Genomic DNA, 22,515 nt, shown 5'->3' with positions numbered 1-22,515 from the left:
AGAGTGGGGTTGAGGAGTGTAACGCTTTCTCCGCAGGGAGTCAGATTTAGTGGAATATTGAAGCTGGAAGCAACATAAACACAGGAAGGAGCAAAAGGATAAAGTGATGAAATGATGAGGGGGTGAGGCTGAGACTGGTGTGGTGGAGAAACACTAGCACAGATTAAATGGGCTGAATGACCCGATTATGTGTAAGGTTTGGTGAATTGGTGTTATGTACAGTGGGTGACTGGACCTGGAATAACTTGGAGTTAAAATGGTCACTGATTTGAACTAATGAAAACACAAGAGGAGATGCAGTGGTAGTAAACAGCTTGCTAGGGTAACTAGTTAGGCATCATGCTCAGTAACAAACTGCATCAGGATCTTCTGCATTTTTAAGACTTTCATTTTATTAAAGGAACAGGCGCCCATCTCCCTGTTTTTATCTCTAGCTGTTAATACACATTCATTGTTGATTTTGCAATGGGACAGTGCTGGGGATGGATAGTCATTTCAGCTCATGTCTCCTCCTGCCGCTTTCACATGTATGGTCACCTTTCGGGGGTTATAGCAAGGATTACGCTTCACAAAAATGCCCGCTCCATCTGGTTTGGCCTGGCCTCTCCAAGCTGAGCTATAATGGCAGCACAGTTCCAGTGGGGATCTCTGCTCTCTGTTGCTGGGTGACTCCCTGGCATCAGGTCCACTCACAGCTTCTGCCATTAAATATAAGTAGTCCGGGCTATCCCCAGTGGGTGCCCAGCTGGCACCTTCTGTGCTCCCATTCTGATCCTCATCCTCCTCTTGTCTCCCGATGCTGCACAGTAACCTCCTGATCTGGAATCCCCGGAATAGAGCCTGAATTTTCACTGCCGCTTCTCTCTGCTTTTGAATTTCACACCGGGCCTTGTATCCTCTCCAAACTGCCTGGATGGTGCGGGCAGCTTTAACTTCGTCCTGGAGCCGCTTCCTGGTTTGGATGGTCCTTTGCAGAGGGTGGCTGGGTTTCCCACCCTCTCTGCCAGGGATTACTCCTGTTTCTGGGACACAGGGAGGAGAGATAAGGCTGACAGTTGGTAGCTTCCTTCTGCCTGTCTCCCGTCTTTGAGAAGGCTGACGGAATGATTCGGATTTACTGTCAATGAGTTCTGACCCAATGTCCACATCCCAAGGATCAGCCAAGGGCGAATTGGTCGTCTCCGCTCCAGGTTTCTCACAGCCTGCCTCAGGCCTGGTCCCTGGGCTTTTCCTCACATGCTTGTTTGATTCCTTTGTGTAAACCAAGGGGAAAATCCCTTCATTTTCAAACTCTTTCCTGATTCGGTAACTGCGGAAAATGGCCTGGATTTTTGTAGCTGCATCAACTTGTTGCCTGAGGAGCCTGCGGGTACAAAGACCCTTCCACACTGCCTGGATGGTGCTAGCAGCAGCATTCTCTTCCCTCACCTGCTTCAGGGTCTTCCGGCCTGAGGATTTGGATGGACTGGGGGAAGGCTGTCTGGATGTTTCCAGTTCAGAAAGATTGAAGTCCTGCTTGGAGATGGGAGGCTTGCTGGAGGATCTGTCACTGGAAGAGGACTCTGAGGTAAGCTCCTCTGTGTAACGGATGAGCTTGCGAACTTTGTTGGAGGTGCAGGGAGTGCATTTCACCAGGTACTGGGACACTGTCTTGTTTACCTCACTTTCACCCTCCACCTTCTCCCAACTCTTGTAACTGTACCTGGGTCTTGCTGCTGTAATCCCCAGGATGTTTGACGATCTCTCCTGGTTCATCATGTTTTGGTGTTTCTGCCATTTCTCGGACTTCATCTGGTTCAAACTCCTTTCTTTGGGGCTGTTAAACTCTGCTTGGGTTTGTATGGTGTTGTAGTGTCCACTCATTGAGGTGGTGTCACCAGCACCTTCTATCAGAAAGCCAGGAACAAACATGTTGATCTTGGGATCTTGGTCCATCTGAATGGCTGACACTGTCCTTAAGCAGTTTTCCTCTCCAGAGTCTGGGCACCAACTCAGGAAACGTCTGGGTTTGGTCCCTTGTACAGTGTCACCCTTCCCGAAGGGACAGTAATTTCTGTTTGAGTACGGGCGCGAGGCGTTCTCTGTTGACCTGCTTCCAGTTGATGACACCCTCCTTGAACCTGATGCAGGTAGAATGGAGCTGGAGTTTCGGTGGGGGCTGCTGTGAATGGCAGCATGTGATTTTGTAAACCCTGGGGTGTAGGACATGTTATAATCCACCATCTCAGCCTCCTCATCCTGGGGTATTATGGTGGGTTCGGAGTTGGCTTTGAGATTGCGCCTGACCAGGTAACCCCTGAAAAAGGATTGGATGTAGACGGCGGCTCCAATTTTAATAGCTAGGTCCCTCCGTGCCAAATAGCCTCTCCAGTGCGCCTGGATAGTGGTGGCAGCACGGATCTTTCGCTGTAACGTGCTCGTACACACGGGGCTTTTCTCTATGTGCAGCTGGACAGGCTCTGGCCGCCAGTGATGCCGACTCTGGATGTGAACCTGCCCAGCTTCTAGCAGCCGCTGCTGCTCTTGGCATTGCACCCAGAAGGCTGGCTGTTTCACATGGATGGGGAGAGGTCTGCTAACTGGTTCCAGAAGCTTCCGGACTTGGTAGCCTCTCCAAAAAGATTGGAGGAGGATAGCTGCACCCTGCTCTATGCAGACTTGTTTCCGGGTGCAGTAACCTCGCCAAAGGGCCTGAATCTTTGATGCTGCAAAGTTCATCAATTTCAGTAACTCCTCTGCCATGACCTCCTGCTGTAGCTCACTGCATTGGGGAGATGTCATTGAGGAAATATTTAGCTTTGACCCTGGTGTAGAGGCTCCAGACTCACATATCCTTCGACACAGGTTTACAGAGAGCTGACTGGGCCTTGCAGGTTGCATTTCTGGGAATAGATCCGCTGGTTCACACAGAAACTAAAATCTATAGAAGAAAGAAATACATTTGTGAATATCAATAGTGACAACTTCTGTTTATATAGCACCTTTAAGGTATGTAAAGGAATGATTATCAAACAATATTTAACACTGAGCAGCACTAGCTACGAGTACAACTGACCTGAAGCTCAGTCAAAGTTTGGGTTTTAATGAGTGTCTTAAAGGTGAACATTCTGGTGGCAGATGCACAGAAGCATATGGAGAGAATTCCAGAGCAATTTCAGCAGCTGAAGGCAGAGTTGCCAATGGGGGAGCGGTGGGAACCAGGAGATGCTCAAGAGGCCAGCATTAGAGGAACACAGAGATCTGAAAGGGTTTTAAGGAGTGGCATAGGTAGAGATGGTCAGGCATCTCTAGGGTTTCAAATAGAAACATATTAATTAGGGGCACGAGTAGGCCCTTTGGCCCTTCAAGCCTGCTACACCATTCAATATGATCATAGCTGATCCTCTACCTCAATGCTACACTCCCACTTCCCCCCATATCCCTCTATGCCTTTAATCTAACAAGTTATTTATTTCTTTCTTGAATGTATTCAGTGTTTTAGGCTCCACTGCCTGTCATTAAAGAATTCCACAGACTAATTACCTTCTACGTATAAAGAAATGTTTCCTTACCTCAATCCGAAATGGTTTACCCATGTCTCCTGGTTCTTAGTCCTTCATCCCCTCCCCCAACAACCCCCACCACTGAAGCATCTTCCCTGCATCTAGCCTGACCCGCCTTGTTACAATTTTATGCCGTTCAAATAGATCCCCTCTCATCCTTCTAAGCCCTGCTGAAACCCAACTCTCCTTGAAGGACAGTCCTGCCATCCCTAGCATCAACCAAGTGAACTTCCCCCTCTTTGACAAACATTAACATTCTTTGGTTAGAGACTGAAACTGCTCCAGACGTGGTCTCATCAAGGCCCTGTTTAACTGTGATGAGACACCCCTTTTTCTGAACTCAAATCCTCTTGCAATGAAAGCCAATGTACCATTGTCTTCCTAATTGCTTGCTGCACCTGTATATCTACTTTCACTGACTGGTGTTCAAGGACACCCAGATCCCTTTGTACATCTACACTTGCCAATCTATCACCACTTCAATTACACTCGTGCTGTGCTTTTCACCAAAGTGCATAACCCAAAATTTAGCCACATTGAACTGCATCTACTACTCTGTGTTTGCCCACTCCATTTGTCTAGACTGCCCTGATGCCTCCTGGCACCCTCTTCACAACTCTCAATCCCACCCAGTTTTATGTCATCAGTAAATCTGGAGACATTGTTTTTGGTTTTCTCGTCCAGGTCATGTGTGTAGGTTGTGAACAGCTTGGGCCAAAGCACTGACCCTTGTGGTACCCAACCAAACACTCTGATGCTCAAGTAAAGACTCATTTATTCCAATTCTTGGTTTCCTGTCTGTCAACCAGTTCTAAATCCACACCAATAGACCAGCTGTACCTCCTGGGCTTTAATTTTGCCCACTAACCTCATGTGAGTCTTTTCACATGTCTTCTGAAAAGACGTCTTCTCCAACCACTGGCCCTCCTTTATCTAATCTACTAGTTACATCCTTGAAAAGCTCCAGTTGATTTGTTTTGCATGATTTGCCTTTCATAAACCCATACTGGCTTTGTCCAATCCCATGAGTGCTTTCAAGGGTCACCTCCTTTAATACTCTGGGGAGGGCTGTAGGAGGTTACAGAGATGGGGAGGTGTATAGGGACTGGAGGAGATTACAGGGATAGGGAGGGGTATAGGAGCTGGGGGAGGTTACAGAGACAGGGAGGGAGTGTAGGGGCTGTAAGAGGTTACAGGGATAGGGAAGGGGTGCAGGGGCTGAGAGGGGTTACAGAGATAGGGAGGGGGTGTAGGGGCTGGTGGTGCTTACAGAGATAGGGAGGGGGTGTAGGGGCTGAGAGGTTACAGGTATAGGGAGGGGAGTAGTGGCTCGAGGAGTTTGCAGCGATAGGGAGGGGTGTCGGGGCTGAGGAGGTTATAGAGATAGGGAGGGGGTGTAGGGTTTGGAGGAGGTTTCAGAAATAGGGATGTGTGATGGGGCTGGAAGAGGTTACGGAGATAGGGAGGGGTGTAGGGGCTGGAGGAAGTTTCAGGAATAGGGAAGTGTTTAGGGGCTGGAGGGGATTACAGAGATAGTGATGGTTGTAGGGGCTGGAGGAGGTGACAGAGATAGGGAGGGGTGTAGGGGCTGGGGAGGGTACAGAGATAGGGAGGGGATGTAAGGATTAGAGGAGGTTAAAGGGATAGGGAGGGGTGTAAGGGCTGTAGGAGGTGACAGAGATAGGGAGAGGATGTAAGGATTAGAGGAGATTAAAGGGAGGGGTATAGGTGCTGGAGGAGGTGACAGAGAAAGGGAGAGGGTGTAGGGGCTAGAGGAGGCTACAGGGATAAGGAGGGGTATAGGTGCTGGAGGAGACGATGGAGATAGGGAGGGGGTGTAGGGGCTGGAGGAGGTTACAGGGCTAGGGAGGGGTATAGGTGCTGGAGGAGACGACAGAGATAGGAAGCAATGTAGGGACTATGGGAGGTGACAGAGATAGGGAGGGGGTGTAGGGGCTGGAGGAGGTTACAGGGATAGGGAGGGGTATAGGTGCTGGAGGAGACGACAGAGATAGGAAGCAATGTAGGGACTATGGGAGGTTACAGAGATAGGGAGGGGGTGTAGGGGCTGGAGGAGGCTAAAGTGATTGGGAAAGGGTGATACTATGGAAGGATTTGAAAACATGAATCAAAATCTACAAGGCTAAACATTGTTTAACTGGGAACCAATGTAGGATAGTAATAGATTAATACGAGAGTATGAGTTAAAATGCATGACAGTCATCCTTAATAAACCCAATACAGTAAGACACTCCTCGCAGATACCGACACCTACCAACAGATGGTGATAGACCCAACACCTCAGTTTGGGAGCCAGATTACAACAACCTGGAAGAAATTACCCCACTCAGGGGATATCAGCAAGACTGGCTACCAAAAAATGAAGCCAGAGGGCTCCAACACACCCCACTTCTATGGACTCCCTCAGGTAAACAAGCCAGGGGTCCCCCTCAGGCCCAGTGTCTCACTACCAGGCACACCAACATATACACTAGCCAAAGATCTACAACAGAAATGGAAATACTTAGTTAACAGCACTACGCCTCCTCCCAAGAATTCCTCAACATCAAGAACACCAGGATAGAAGAGGATGAGATGATGATATCCTTCAATGTAATAGCACTATTTACATCCATAAACACTGACCGAGCCAAAGAGACAATTGCCATCCTGCTGGATGAATCAGGAAGGCAAATACCCCACGACACCAACAGCATCAACAAGGACAGCACCCTGACAGTTCTGGATCTGTGACTCACAACCCACTTCACCTTCAACGCCAGCATATACGAACAAATCAATGGAACACCAATGGGATCCCCAATATCAGGGCTGATTGCAGAAGCGGTAATGCAAAGATTAGAACGGGCAGCACTCCCCACTATCCAACCCAAACTCTGGGCCCACTTTGTAGCAGACACCTTCATGATTATCGAATGCATGAGAATAGAAGAAACCCACTAACACATAAACAACATCTAAGGATTTGGAGTAGATCTGTAGCTCGGGGTGTGGGTGTTGAGGCTGGTTGGCTCGCCGAGCTGAAACAACATCCTCACTGGAATAAAATTGACAAAAGAAGAGGAGAACAATAACTATCTACCCTTCCTATACATAACGGTAGAATGTAAGAACAGCAGGGAACTCCAGACTAGCGTATACAGAATGACCACACACATGGACCAGATGCTTAATTACACCAGCAGCCACCCTAACACCCATAAACAAAGCTGCATCAGGACATTATTTAAACAAGATACAACACACTGCAGCAACCCGGAATTACACAAAACAGAACAGGAGCACTTATACGGAGTTTTTAAAAGGAATGGATACCTCTAAGACAGACCACAACAAGAAGACACAACACGGCCAGACACACTAGTCACCCTACCGTACATCAGGGACACATCAGAGATAACCACAAGACTAATCAGACCCCTAGGTATCAGGGTGTCCCACAAACCAACAACCATCCTGCAACAGGTACTGATGAACATAAAGGATCCCATACCCATAACCAATAAAACCAATATAATATATAAAATAAAGCATGCAAGGACTGAGAGAAACATTACATCGGCCAAACTGGCAGAAAACTGGTAATGAGGATACAGAAACACCAACGCCAACTAGCCACCAGGAGAGACAACCAATTCTCACTGGTCTCAGTACACAAGGACAAAGAGGAGATGAATTCGACTAGGACAACACATCCAGAAATAACACAAGCCAAACGCCTGGCATTCCAAGCGGGACTCCATCAACAAACACATTGAACTGGATCCGATATACAACCCACTGAAGAACAAATTCGACTGGGACAACACGTCCGTCATAGCACAAGCCAAATAGAGAGATGCCAGGGAATTCCTGGAGGCCTGGCATTCCAACCAGAGCTTCATCAACAAACACTTTGAACTGGACCCACCCTAAAGATCAAGAGGGTTTATGTGATCTTTACATTAGCTCAGAAAGCTGTTACGTTTGGAGCAGAGAGGTGAATATTTTATGAGACAGAGTGGGACTGGAATCTGTGAGTTAAGTAAACTGCCTCATAGTAGCCCTTCAATTAGTCAAGAAGTTTATTCCCTTGTTGATTGGCTGTTGAAGCAAAGATTGAACAATTCCCTATGGACAACATAATGTCACCATCATTAAAATCAAAAGAACTGTTAGAAACAAGTGTCCTACCGTTGTGATTTGGATTTTAATTGACAGGATTTATTTTCCCTATCTATTTTTCCATCCATAATAATTCTGTCAAACTTGTACCAGAGATAATGGGAACTGCAGATGCTGGAGAATCCGAGATAACAAAGTGTGGGGTTGGATGAACACAGCAGGCCAAGCAGCATCTCAGAAGTTGTGCTCCTGAGATGTTTACTTGTGTCAAACTGTCTGTTTTTGACTGATTTATTGTGAAGGACTGTGTTTGGAATTTTAACTCAGAGTCATACAGCATGGAAAGAGATCTTTCAGTCCAACTTGTCCATGCCGACCAGACATCCCAATCTGAGCTAGACCCATTTGCCAGCATTTGGCCCACATCATTCTGAATCCATCCTGTTCATATAACCATCCCGATGCCTTTTAAATGCTGTAATTGTACCAGCCTCCACCACTTCCTGTGGCAGCTCATTCCATACACGCACCACCCTCTGGGTGGAAAAGGTGCTCCTCAGGTCCCTTTTAAATATTTCTCCTCTCACCTCAAAATTATATCCAGTACTTTTCAACTGTCCAATGCTATGGAAAAAACATTTGATATTAACCTTATGCAAGACCTTCATGATCTTATATACATCTATAAGGTCACCCCTCAACCTCCGAAACTCCAGTGAGAAAAGTCCCAGCCTATCCAGCCTAGTTCCAGCAACACACTTGAAAATCATTTCTGAACCCTCTCCAACTTAATATCGTCTTTCTTGTAGTGGGGTGATTGGAACTGTACACTGTACTCCAAAAAGAGGCCTCCCCAATGTCCTGTACAACTGCAAAATGAAGTCCCCAACTCCAATACAGCAGGCCTGGCAGGATCAGAGATAACACAGTGTGGAGCTGGAGGAACACAGCAGGCCTGGCAGGATCAGAGATAACACAGTGTGGAGCTGGAGGAGCACAGCAGGCCAGGCAGCATCAGAGATAACACAGTGTGGAGCTGGAGGAACACAGCAGGCCAGGCAGGATCAGAGATAACACAGTGTGGAGCTGCAGGAGCACAGCAGGCCAGGCAAGATCAGAGATAACACAGTGTGGAGCTGGAGGAACACACAGCAGGCCTGGCAGGATCAGAGATAACACAGTGTGGAGCTGGAGGAGCACAGCAGGCCAGGCAGCATCAGAGATAACACAGTGTGGAGCTGCGGAGCACAGCAGGCCAGGCAGGATCAGAGATAACAGTGTGGAGCTGGAGGAGCACAGCAGGCCAGGCAGGATCAGAGATAACACAGTGTGGAGCTGGAGGAACACAGCCGGCCAGGCAGGATCAGAGATAACACAGTGTGGAGCTGGAGGAGCACAGCAGGCCAGGCAGGATCAGAGATAACACAGTGTGGAGCTGCAGGAGCACAGCAGGCCAGGCAGGATCAGAGATAACACAGTGTGGAGCTGGAGGAACACAGCAGGCCAGGCAGGATCAGAGATAACACAGTGTGGAGCTGCAGGAGCACAGCAGGCCAGGCAAGATCAGAGATAACACAGTGTGGAGCTGGAGGAACACACAGCAGGCCTGGCAGGATCAGAGATAACACAGTGTGGAGCTGGAGGAACACAGCAGGCCAGGCAGGATCAGAGGTGCCTTTCTAACCACCCTGCCTGTCTGTGATGCAACTTCAGCAGAACTGTCTACCTGAACCCATGAGCATCTCTGTTTAACAACTCTCCCCAGGGTCCTACCGTTAACTCTCTAAGTTTTGTTGTGGTTTGACTCACCAAAATGTCTGTTTCTGTTTCTACTTCCTATTCCAGAATGCACAGCCTTTTACATTTGGTTTATGATAAATATCAGATTTATTATTTATTCATGGACAAAGTTTCAATGATTAAGGTGAATGGAAGCCAAAAGATGTTTTATCAACACACAAAGGTCATCAAAAGAAGGGTGGGTCTGATGAGGAATGGGAAGGAGATTTTCCTGTGGGGACAGAGAGCACAGCTGAGATAGTGAGTCATTTGTATCTGAATTCACAGGAGATGAGGTTGTTGCCAAAGTCACTGTAAAGGAGGAGGCAGTGAGATATCAGTTAGGATAAAGACAGATAAAGCACAGCTTCTTAGGAGGTTGACAGCTTTCAGCTATTATAGGCTGGGAGCAGGCCACAATATTCCAACAGCCCTACAATTATTCTGTACAAGAGATCATTCAGCCCCTCAACATCATTTCAGCTGATTTCAAAACCATAAACTTATCTTTACTCTATGATCGTATTCTCTATTTTCAACCTTCCCTCCAACCAAATTAAAAGTTTCCTCAAATTCTTTGCCCTCCCATTTTGCTAGTTTCTCTTGGGATATTCCAGATGTCCTCCTATGTTTTATTATCAACTCTGTTATAGGCTCTTAAACAAGATTAGCTGAGTTAGGTATGATTTCCTGTTAACAAAGACATAGCGGTTCTCTGTGATCGGGCTACTCATTCTGTCTTGTATTATACCTTCCTGCAGTTTCTCAGAAACTGATGTTCAGTTGTCAGTCTACTGTTACCCACTCTCCAGGCAACATTCAAAAATTTTCAGTCTAATACTGAAATACCCAAATAGTGAGTTTGGAGGATTAAGACTAACAGCCAAAAGGTTATTATCATGTCCTCTTAAATCTTAGGAAAGCCTCTGTCTAGGAGCCAATATCATTCCCATTCCCCCTTTGTTAATGATACTGAATCCAATAAGTAATACTTTCTCCTGATTTCCCCAGCCAATATTTCTCACAATTTTGAACACCCCTTAAGCTTCTCTGTTCTAAGGGGAACAATCCCTGTTGCTTCTGTCTCTCCTTATTTTACTGAAGGTCCTCGTTCCCTGAGACTGTTCTGGTGAATTTCCTCTACACCGTCTGCAATGGTTTGACATTCCTCCTGAGGCGTGATGTCCTAAGTCGGTTGATTAATTCTATCTGGTCAGTCTTTGAAAAGTCCAGTCTGCCCTGTTTCTTTGTCAGGTCGATGAGGTGTTTGTATCTTCACCCTGGGGTGGCATCACTTACCCTCAGGCTCCTGTTAATGGCCCAGTATCTGCTGCTCATTTGAAAACTTTGAGGTTTAACTGATCCCATTCCACAGCCTCAGTCACTGCCTGTTCTGATTGGCTGCTTTAGCAGGTAACAAGACCTGATGTCATAAAAGGCCCTACTGACATCATTGATGATATCATCAATAACGTTCCCTTAGTGACGTCTGAGCAAGCAACAGAGATATCAACCAGCTCCTTGGAATCTTTCACTTTCAATCCATCTGCCCAAAGCCACGTGATTCCCACTGGGATGTCAATCTAATTATTTTATCAAGCAGGTTATTAAAATGAATCAGAAGTTTCTGGGAGATCAAGATAAATACCAAGAAAATCTTCACTGCCTGTTTAACAAGGAGGGGCTGAAGTTAAAAAAGAAACAGGAATTCATACTAACAACTGATGTGAAACACACCTAAAGGAAGGGCAAGTAACCATGTACAACTGGAGAAAGTGAGGCTCAGGGGACAGATATTTCCTTCGCTCGCATCTCACTCTCCTGTTCAGAGAAAGAAGGGAGAAAAAGTAAAATGCATAAACTGAAAGTGCAGAAAGGGAAGGAGGACAGAAAGTTAAGAAATGACAGGTGAACTTAACAAATATTTCACATTGGTCTTGACTATAGAGGGTCCAAGTTGTATCACAGGATCAACTACAAATTATAGGGGGTGGGGAGGAGAAAATTACAACCACCAGGAATGTGGGACCAAACAAATTGTTGGAGCTAGTAGTTGACCAGTTCCCAATTCCTGGGTCTGAAAGGAAGTGGCTATTGAGATAGTGATGGTTTTAATTTTCCAAAATTCCATAGATTTGGGGAAGATCCCATTAGGGTGTAAAATAGCAAGTACAACTCCACGATTCAAAAAGCAAGACAACCAGAAAGTAAGAAATTACAAGCTGTTAAACTACAGCTAGTGAACTTGACATCTGTTCGTGGGAAATGTTCAAAGCTATTATTAAAGATGTTATAAAAAGGTCAACCTGGCCTAGTCCCAGAGGACTACAGCCCTGCTCTCTTATGAGATAGAGGTGACTAGTGGTGGTTTAATCTAAGGGTCACCATGCCTTAGGTAAGGGGAGAGTTTGAGAAAGAGAGTCCTTCGCAGTCACCTCAGCCAGTGCAGAAATTGAACCCATGTTGTCGTTATCACTTTACAAACCAGCCATCCAGCTAACCAACCTCCAGATGCCATTCTAACAGGGTACTCACAGTTTCAAAGTAATCTGGCAGCATTGACTTGGTTTTATATAAGAGAAATCATGTATTACAAGTTTAGTGAACTTATTTGAGGAAATAAAAAATTGTGAATAAAGGAGAACCGAAAAACAAATTGACCCCATCAGTGCCACATGAAATGCCACTAAGGAAAATAAAAGCTTGTGGTGTATGGTGTAACAGAGTGACACAGAGAGAATGTTGGTTGGCTACAGGAAGCAGGGAGAAGCAGAACAAAGTCATGTTCTAGTTAACAGTATATCATGAATGGTGTATCGCAATGACCTGTGTTTACAGTGTTTACAAATGCCTGGGATGAAGGGGTTGAGGGTATAGTTTGCCAAATTTGCTGATATCTCAAGCAAGTTGTAAAGGGCCCACAAAAAGGTTATGAAAGGATATAGATAAAGTTTGTACAGGCCTATCAAGCCTGCACCAACCCTCTGAAGAGCATCCCACCCAAACACAGCTGCTTACCCTATCCCTGTAACCCTACACTTCCTGTGGCTAATCCACCTAGCCTGTAGATTTTTGGACTGTGAGGGGAAATTGGAGCACCCAGAGGAAACCCACGCATACACAGGGAGAACGTGTAAGCTCCACATAGATAGTCACGCAAGACTGAATGTGGTGCTAACCACTGAGCCTCTGTGCCACCAAGTAAGTGGACACAAATAGAGTAAAATGTGGGAAAATGTGAATCTGTCAAATGTTAACTACTGTCAATTGTTGTAAAAACCCATTTGGTTCACTAGTGTCTTTTACAGAAGGAAATCTGCCATGTTTACCAAGTCTGGCCTACGTGTGACTCCAGACCCACAGCAACGTGGCTGACCTGAACATTGGTGTCATGGTTAGTAATATTGCAGATGACATTAGAATCGGAGGTTGTAGTGGACAGCGAAGGTGGTTAGCTCAGGGCACAATGGGATCTTGATCAGATGGGCCAATGAGTGGCAGGTGGAGTTTAATTTAAATCAAGGCGCTGCACTTTGAAAAGGCAGATCAGGGCAGGACTTATACGCTTAATGATAAGGTCCTGGGGAGTGATGCTGAACAAAATGACCTCGGAGTGCAGGCTCATAGTTCCTTGATAGTGGAGTTTCAGGTAGACGGGGTGGTAAAGAATGTGTTACAGAGGGGGAGCGACTGAACGCCTCCGCTAATTAAGCTGAAACGCAAGTCGCAATCTGTTTTGATGAGAAGAGGTTCCCTTGTAATAATTATTCCCGAAACATGCCTTTCCCTTTGTAATCTGTTAAAAAAGTTGTTTAAAGCAAGAAAATCCTTGATCTCCACTTTATAAGTAACTGATTTTATCAAATTCTAACAGTGAACAAATTAACAGAATTACTATCAAACTGAACAATTCCCAGCTAAATGCTAACCACTCCATAACCGGTCTAAATTCTACTGGAATGCTGTTCAAATAAACACAAGTCCCGCTTTTATAAACTCAAATAATAAGACTACAACAAATTAAAACTTAATCTCTCCAAGTTTGCACAGACTTTCTTCTGCAGTGCTGCCTTCTCCATTACTCCACAAATGCCTTTCTTCTGCTGCCTGGAACGTTCTTTGGCTGTGAGGACTTTTAGCCAGAAATGCCGCGGTCCCTTTTTAAGATAGATGATGCTTTCTCTAATACAGAGATGACTGTAAAAGCCAATTTCTCTCTCCGTCTCTTATGGAAGGGTGAAGATTCTTAACCAGGGCAATTGGTGGTTAGGTCTCTCTGATTTTCCAAATGGCCTCATCTTTACACCCACGATGACATAACAATATTTCTTACATAGGATTGTTTCAATGTTGTCAACACAATCGGGTTTAAATTTCATAGGTTTTTAGTATCTAAGAGCTTGATTTAAATTGATTGGCTAAATTTGAAAAGCCTTGACTTCATAAACACGGTGCTTAGTTTTTAGATACAAAATGTTTCCAATCAGGTAATCTCTCTGCCCCTGCACTTTAAGCTGCTGGTCAGACATCTAATTTAACTCTAGCCACTGAAAAAACACTCTCTCTTAAAGGGACGATGCACTGCTTTTCCCCACTATCATTTTTTAACCACAAATTCTAACTTCCCACCTTTCAATTTATGAATACCCTACACAACCATGTAACAAAGATACTTGCTACATTTGCCTTTATGCATCGGTGCATTGAGTGTCGGAGTTGGGAGATTGTGTTGTAGCTGTTCAGGACATTGGTTAGGTCATTTTTGGAATACTGTGTTCAGTTCTGGTCTTCCTGCAATGGGAAGAATGTTGTAAAAACTGAAAGGGTTCAGAATAGATTTATGAGGATGTTGCCAGGATTGGAGGGTTTGAGCCATAGGGAGAGGCTGAATAGGAATGAGCTGGCTTCCTTGAGGAAAGGTTGGACAGGCTTGGCGCAATCTGTTGGAGTTTAGACAAAGTGCCTGGATTAAGTTAGATAAATTCATGATTTCAAAATCAGGTTGTCCATTTAAAACAGAAATAACAAGAAATGTTTCAGAGAAAGTCATGAAGCTTTGGGACTCTCCTCCTGAAACGTTGGTAAGAATATCAAATTATTGATGATAAAGGAGGTGAAAGGTTATGGCAAGGAGGGTCAGGATTCATCAGAGCAGCCTCGATCCCACTGAATGCTGGTGCAGGCTATATGCAACAGAGTGACTGTCTCATGCTCCTCAGATTTGTAAAAGGAGAGGGGAATGGGGAATGGAGAAATAGAGAAAGGGAGGGAGGGGAGCAAAGGAGATAGAAAAAATGTCAAAAGACAGAACTTCTCTGATGAAGGGTCTAGGCCTGAAACGTCAGCTTTTGTGCTCCTGAGATGCTGCTGGGCCTGCTGTGTTCATCCAGCCTCACATTTTATCTTGAACGAAAAATAAGCTGGTTTATTCAGAGGGAGCAATCCGCAATGACAGCACTCACCACTAGGAAGCAGTATTAGGCCAGGAATCTAAAACAGAGCGTGGATTTCACACGGGAAGGTGATGTTACAGGTTAGGAAAGAATTACAACAGCAGACATCAGGCATGTGAATGAACATTAAAAGTAGAAGCTAGGATTTTGAACAGTGGCAGCTGAAAATAAAAATAACATTTGTGTGAGGCCCCATACCCCCGAGAGAGTGTGTGTGTCTCTCCCAGTGAGTGAGTGTGAGTGAGTGAATGTGAAAGTGTGTCTCCCCCGAGAGAGCGAGAGAGAGAGAGCCCATACCCCAACAAGAGTCAGTGCGTGAACACAGAACAACGAACAGCATTGCATAGGTACAAGCCCTTTCACCCAGCATTTGTGTTCCAACTATGATGTTCTGAATTAATCCCACTTGCCTGGACATAGTCCATCTCTCTGTATTCTCTGCCTGATCAACAGCATATCTAAATGCCCCCTAAACTTTGCAATTGTATCTGCTTCTACCACCTGCAGCCACCACCAGCATCAAACCTTGCCTTCTACATCTACTCTAAACTTACCACCTTTCTCCTTAAACCTATGGCCCCAGTATTTGACATTTCCACTCTGGGAAAGAGACTCCAATTATCCACCCTATCCATGTGTCTTGTAAACCCAGATTCTGCCCACCCTCTCCTTGTAGCAAATACACTCCAATCCAGGCAACATCCTGGTAAATATGTTTTGTACCCTCTGAGGGCTCCACATTTTTTTATTGAGTGTGACCAGGGCTGTGCACAGTACTTTAAGTGTGGCCTCAGACCTGAAGAAGGGTTATACCCAAAACATTGGACTGTTCCTTTCTGCCAGATGCTGCCTGGCTCACTGTATTCTTACAAGTTTCTGTTTGTCTACCATGGCCTAACTAAAGTTTTATACAACTGCAACATGACTTTCCAGTTTTCATACTCAATACCCTGACTGAAGGCAAGCATGCCATACGCCTTATCCACTTGTGTTGTCACTTGGAAGGAGCAATAGTCTTGCACCCCAAGATCCCTCTGTATATCAATGCTCTTAAGGGTCCTGTCATTTATTGTAAACTTTCCTGTTACATTGAACCTCTGAGAAAGAAGCACCTCACGTGCCCAGGTTAAACTCAATCTGCGTTTTCTCTGCCCAACTTTCCAAACAATCTATATCCTGCTGTATCCTATGATATCCTTTCTCAGTATCTGTAACTCCACCAATTTTCATGTTATTTGCAAACTTGCTAATCAGACCACTAACTTTCATCCTAATCATTCACATATTTTACAAATAACAAGAGATGCCAGCACTGATCCTTGCAGAACACGGGTTATAGATTTCAGTCAGAAAAGCACTCCTCTACAACTACCCTGTATTTTCTATGACCATGCTCATTTTGTACCCAACCTGCCAACTCACCATGGATCCCAGGCAACTCAATCTTCTGGGCCAGCCTACCATGAGAAAACTTGTCAAATGCTTTAATAAAGTCCATGTCAACAACATTCACTTCCCTACCCTCATTAAGTCTTTGTCACTACCTCAAAACATCCAGGCAAATTTGAGACCGTACCTTTCTCTGCACAAAGCTGTGCTGACTGTCCCTAGAAGTCCATTCTTCTCTAAAATGTGAGTAAGCAGTGTCCCTAAGAATCCTCACTTATTTCTCTACCACTGGTGTATGACTCATTGGCCTAGTTTCCCAGATTATCCCCGTTCCCTTTAAAGGAACAATATTGGTTATTTGCCAGTCTTCTGTGATGTCACCTGTAGCTAAAGAGGGTAGAAAGATCTCTTAAGGCCCGGTAATCTCCTACCTCCCTGAGATAGATCCTATCATATGCTGGGGGACTTTCTACCTTAATATTTTTCAAGATGCCCAAATATTGCCAACTTTAAGATCAACATATTCCTCCCTAATCTTGCCATCACCCATATCCTTCTGCTCAGTGAATACCGATACAAAGTACTCATTGAGGATTACACCCACTCCCTCTGGTCCCATGCATATATTCCCTTTGTCTTTGAGTGTACCTACCTTTTCCCTAGCTAGACTCTTGCTCCTAATACATGTAGAGAATGCCTTGGGATTCATGGCTCCATCTAGCCCTCCAGATTTTTTTTTTGTTCTTTGACTTCCTTTATACTTTTTATACTTAATGACTTGTTCAGACTTCAATTTCCTAAACCTTACATATTCTTCCTTTCACTTTTCAACTCAAATTTCAATACCTCCTGTCATCAGGGGTTCTGAATCTTGCCATCCTGATCTTTCATCCTCATAGGGACATGCTGATCCTGAACGCCGAGCAGCTGGCCTTTAAAAGATTCCCACATCAGATGTGGATTTGCTTTGAAACATCTAATTTCTCCAGTTTCTGCCAAATACTGTTGTCATTAGTCTTCCCATAATTTAGCACTTTCACCCAGGGAAGTGGTCTTATCCTAATCCATGACTATCCTAAAACTTAGAATTATGATCATTGTTCCCAAAATGTTCCGTAAACTGAAACTTTGTTCATCTGGCTTGGCTCATTCTCCAACACAAAGTCTTGTATGGCCCCTTTCTTAGTTGGACTGTGTTTCAAAAGACTCTCCTGCAGGCACCTAATAAATTCTACCCTGGCACTAAGGCATTCCTACTCAATATTGGCCAAGTTAAAAATCAAACAACAACTTCGCTGTTTTTGTCTTTCCAAGATCTGCTTCCATATCTGTTTCTCTATCTGGCCATTGAGAAAAACTATACTGAGTCAGTGGGACCCCATACTTCAGTGTCAGCACATGCAGGACCCATACCCCAGCAAGAGTCAGTGTGTGGGGGACCCTGTAGCCCATTGAGAGAGAGAGAGTGCATGTGTACAAGTGACTGTACACTGGATCATGCCAGAGAAAGTAGTCTCAGCTTTCAAATTCAACTGCCGCTCAAAACCCAATCTCAAAAACAAATGCCCACAATTCTTCACAACGCAGTAACATCACCTGCAACTCCCCATATAACATCTCCAACTTTACTCAATAGATTGACTAAGATAAAAGTGCTGCTCAAACAGATAGGTGAAGGGACTGTGCCATATCTGGTGTATACTAACAAGCTATTAACTGCTCTCAGTGTCCTGCCTCCTCATTGCATTTACAGTAATCAGCCAGCACACAAGCAAAAACAGTAAACATGAGAATGCGACAACCATAGAAATTGCTGGAAAAGCTCAGGTCTAGCTGAATCTGAAGAAAAAAAATCAGTTAACATTTTGGGTCTGGTGACCCATCCTTAGACTAGTTTGAGGAAGGATCACCGGACCCAAAATGTTAACTGTGATTTTTATTGTTCACAGATGCTGCCAGGCTGGCTGAGCTTTTCCAGCAACTTCCACCTTTGTTCCTGATTTACAGCATCCAGTTTTGTTTTTAAACACCAGGATGGATTTGAACTGGTTGCCAATGAACAGGACATTCAATCTTGGAGAAACACTGCTGTCCAAAGGAGCATTATCTAACCTCAAAATCCACTTCCTGCCTGCTATGCCTCAGCTAAATCGAGCTCACATCAGCACTTATCCAGTCAAATTGGACTCATCTCTGTCCATAGATGCTGCCAGACCAGAAGTGCTGCAGAATGCCAGCATCTGCAACATTTTGCTTTTATTCATTCACATCACTTCCCCTTTCTCTACAGACTCCTAAACCCTGAAATGTAACACTTTCACTGGGGTTTGAGTCACTTCATGCTTTTATCTTTCTATGACTATTTCATCACTGCAGCTCTACCCCATTGGATTCCAGACTTTATAAACATTTCATCACAGCCCCCTAGATACTGTGCATAATAATAGGAAACTTCTCTGCTCCCAGGTCCAGTGGAAACCATTCACCCCATTACCAAATTTATCATTCTAAACTACTGAAATACAGTTGTGCTTACAGCAAGTTCCACAAACATTTTTAATGGGTGTTTTTTTCATAAATATTGTTCCCAGTGAAATCTCACCTACTTTCCTTCAGAGGCTCCTGTGACAGCACTTAACAAGATGCCAAAGTAGCACTGGCACAGTCTTTTACTGAGGGCATCAGAGCTATGAAGGAATTGTAGGAGTGGGGACCATTCTTCAAAACCTCAGCACAGGCATGATGGAACGAATGTCCTCCTGCAATGTGTTTGGGGGGAAGCAGTAACATAACTGGATTAGTAATGGGGGACACCATGTGAAAATCCCATTATCAGAAGTTGGCAATTGACTTCAACTAATAAACCAGGAATATAACACAAGACTGACAGCAACAACAGAACAACCATGAAAACCCATCTGCTTCATTAACATCCTTTAGGGAGGGAAACTGCTGTCCTCTAACTTCAGACCCACAGCAAAACAGGTGACTCTGCGATGGCTCAACAAGCAGTTGAAGGGTAATTAGGGAATGAAATGAAAGAATGAAAAGATTTCACACTTTGCCACGATTCTGGAGTGAGATTTGAACTCAACCTTGAAGGTAGCAGTGTGCTAAAGTCACAATCATTACCCAACTCCAGGGCAAGGCCCATGAAGAAAGCTGTCCTCTCCCAAGGTGGCTCAGCAAGCTGCAATACAATCCATACTGGAAGCAGCTTTTCAGAAATGGAATTAGTGGACATTTGCACCAAGTTCCTTATCATTAGGCGCTGACAGCTAAACATGGTAAATAAGGCATCTCAAGTACACAAGCTCTTTCTCATATGGATCCCTGTCATCAGCAGGTCCTACCAGGCTTAGTAATTCTTCCCACTGCCAAACCTGGGTCCACATCACGGACCTAAGTAAACAAAACAAAATAAATTGCATTTGACATAAAATACTTTTATTGAAATCTCATGTTGTGGCAATACATATTGGAATGTATAGCAACTAGAGTCAAGACAGACTGTTCCCATTAATGTATATAAATAGAGCATCTTTCAAACAGTAAAAACACATTCCAACACTATCATTGTAACAGATTAACACTTATTTACAATTATTTAAAAAGTTTGCACTGGAATTGAAAACACAAACACTGCACAAAATGAGCAGTTGACAGTCTGTAGGTGGTGTCAAGGCCACATCTCAGTCCCATGCATCAACTTCCCACGAACAGCAGAAACATGAACCACACGTCAACACAGACCCAGACATGCAAATGTTTGCCCAACTCTGGGAGCCATTTGGTTTTTGGTCAACTGAAATCGAGGCAAATTAGTCTTATTTCTGGACAGCACCCAGGCCCTAATGGAACCAGCTGAGTTTGTGAATTGTCATGATGGCTGAAACATGAGCAGAGAAACACCACAAATATCTGAATGCACTGTGCACCCCGCACTGGAGCCCCAGGGGCCGTGCCCCGTGCTGGGTGGCGTGCCCCGCACTGGAGCCCCAGGGGCCGTGCCCCGCGCTGGGTGGCGTGCCCCGCACTGGAGCCCCAGGGGCCGTGCCCCGCGCTGGGTGGCGTGCCCCGCACTGGAGCCCCAGGGGCCGTGCCCCGCGCTGGGTGGCGTGCCCCGCACTGGAGCCCCAGGGGCCGTGCCCCGCGCTGGGTGGCGTGCCCCGCACTGGAGCCCCAGGGGCCTTGCCACACATTGGAGCCCCAGGGCCATGCCCCGCACTGGGTGGCGTGCCCCGCACTGGAGCCCCAGGGCCAGTACCTAATAAGCCTGCACCTGGGGAGAGAGCAGCAGTTGGCAGCCGCTGTTGACGTGGGTGAGCACCTTCTGCTTGAGCTGAGCGACCTGCTCCCTCAGGAGGCTGGCAGTAGATGCCAGCTCCGAGTTCTGACACTTGAGGCTCTTGACCTTGTCCTCCAGCCGGGAGATCCGCTCCAGCTTCCTCTTGCGGCACTTGGAGGCGGCGATGCGGTTCCGTAGCCGCTTCCTCTCGGCCTTGATGCGCTCCTGGGTGTCCATGTCGATCGGAGAGAGCGGCGGGCTGTCCCCCAGGCCCGACACATCAGGTACCGTCTGCGGCTCGTCCTTGGGAGCCTGGAGCCGGGCCTGCGGGCACAGCTGCTGCCCGAGGGCCGAGTACGAGCCGGTGCCTGCGGCCTCAGGGCTGTGTCCGAGAGCCGGGGCCTCAGGACCCGGGCCACTGTAAGTGCTCAGGTTGGTGTAGACAGGCGGCTCCGAGTGCTGTAAGCCGGGGCCGGCCGGGCCAGGAGGCTGAGGGGCCGGGCCGGGCCCATCAGTTGAGCCCGGGGCCTGAGGCCCGCTCAGCTGGTTCTGTTTATGGAGATCCTCCAGCGCTTTGACAAAACCTTCGGCGAACGAGTTCTGCTCGTCCGTCACGGGCCGCGAGTAAAGGCCGGGGGCTGGGCCGGGGCTGGTGGTCACTAGGCCGCTCGATTGGATGATGAGGCGCTCCAGGTCGGGAGAGGCGAGCTTGAGGAAGCTGAGGTCCGGCGAGTGCAGTGAGGCCTCGGCCTCTCGCTGGCTCTTCAGGCCGCTACCGGCGATGGGCAGGCTCAGGGTCTTTTTCATGGCGCGGGCTGAGCTCAGGTTGTCCTCATGGTAGAAAGGCGTTTCCATTCCCGGGGCCAGGGCTCGGAGCTAAGAGCTGGCCAGGCCCCGGCGGACACTGGGGAGACAGAACACCCTGCGAAAACTCGGGCGTCACTGAGCTCTGTGCCGCTCACCCCCCAACCTGCTTCCGCTTAAATAGACTCGGGCACGTGACTGCCCGCCCCATGAGCTCACCGCCACGCCCTCCCATTGGCTGTTGGTGACGTCTTCCAGCGCGATCTCCTTTGCATATCGCGCTCCGATTGGCCGCCTGTTGCCAAGGAGACAATTGTTTGGACCAAACAGCGCGGGGTCAGGGTGACGTAACGGTTTGGGGCGGTGCGGAAGTGCACACGTGATCCCAACCTTTAAGGTGGATCCGGAGCCGCGATTCGGCCCATCACGAGTTCAGTACTGGACTCAGAACGCTACGTCCAAGGGGGTAGTAAGAACTGCAGATGCATTTCTGAAGAAGGGGCTGGACCTGAAACGTCAACTTTCTTGCTCCTCTGTTGTTGCCTGGCCTGCTGTGTTTATCCAGCTCTACACTGTGTTGACTAACTCTGTTCTTCTCTGTTTGCACGGATGTGTCCAGATCTGCTGAGTTTCTCCAACAACTTCTGCTTTTGTTTCAGATTTCCAGCAGCTGCAGTTCTCTGTTTTACTGTAACAGATTCCCTGGTCCTTATCATATTGTTGCAAGTGGGATCCAGCCTTTAGAGAATCTAAATTTACTGTCACGTGTACTTTTTACATGAAAAATAGTGAGAAGTTTTAGAAGCTGTCCCAGCATGGTGCCTACATCAATGACAGAAGTCATGCATAATAAAACAAAATGTTTCCAGCATTACAATTTCAAAAATACTTCATTGATGCTAAAGCATATAGGAGTGTCATGGGTAATGTGAAAGTCATGACATAAATGCAAAAAGAAATGATGAGGAAAGGGTTACTGGACTTAAAATGTCAAAGAACAAAGAAAATTACAGCACAGGAACAGGCCCTTTGACCCTCCAAGCCTGCACCAACATGCTGCCCGTCACAGCTAAAACCCCCTACCCTTCTGGGGACTGTGCGACTGTACCCCCTCTATTCCTCGCCTATTTTTGTA

The 22,515-nt window shown here is 46.2% G+C and overlaps 1 protein-coding gene across 5 annotated transcripts; it reads right to left on the bottom strand.

The window, feature by feature from the left end:
* Positions 1 to 367: 367 nt before the first annotated feature.
* On the bottom strand, positions 368 to 21,534 carry LOC125465839 (transcription factor JunD-like). Of its 5 annotated transcripts, none has more exons than XM_048559745.2 (4): positions 20,619 to 21,534; positions 19,642 to 19,690; positions 18,891 to 19,047; positions 2,613 to 2,920 (listed from the first exon to the last, which is right to left on the bottom strand). In XM_048559745.2, the coding sequence occupies exons 1-3, from the start codon at positions 21,429 to 21,431 to the stop codon at positions 18,923 to 18,925; spliced, it is 987 nt and encodes a 328-aa protein (XP_048415702.2). In that variant the 5' UTR covers positions 21,432 to 21,534; the 3' UTR covers positions 2,613 to 2,920; positions 18,891 to 18,922. The 5 variants fall into 5 exon arrangements, with proteins under 5 accessions (XP_048415701.1, XP_048415702.2, XP_048415704.2 ...); XM_048559747.2 differs by having other exon boundaries at positions 18,895 to 19,047; XM_048559748.2 differs by lacking the exon at positions 18,891 to 19,047.
* Between the last annotated feature and the right edge of the window lie 981 nt (positions 21,535 to 22,515).

Source organism: Stegostoma tigrinum, chromosome 30, assembly GCF_030684315.1.
Source record: "Stegostoma tigrinum isolate sSteTig4 chromosome 30, sSteTig4.hap1, whole genome shotgun sequence".
Classification (NCBI taxonomy): Eukaryota; Metazoa; Chordata; class Chondrichthyes; order Orectolobiformes; family Stegostomatidae; genus Stegostoma; species Stegostoma tigrinum.
This window is presented reverse-complemented; position numbering and strand designations above follow the sequence as displayed.

Excerpts from the sequence above, each read along its gene's own strand:
- LOC125465839 (XM_048559744.2), bottom strand. The coding sequence starts at position 2,880 with ATGCAACCTGCAAGGCCCAGTCAGCTCTCTGTAAACCTGTGTCGAAGG.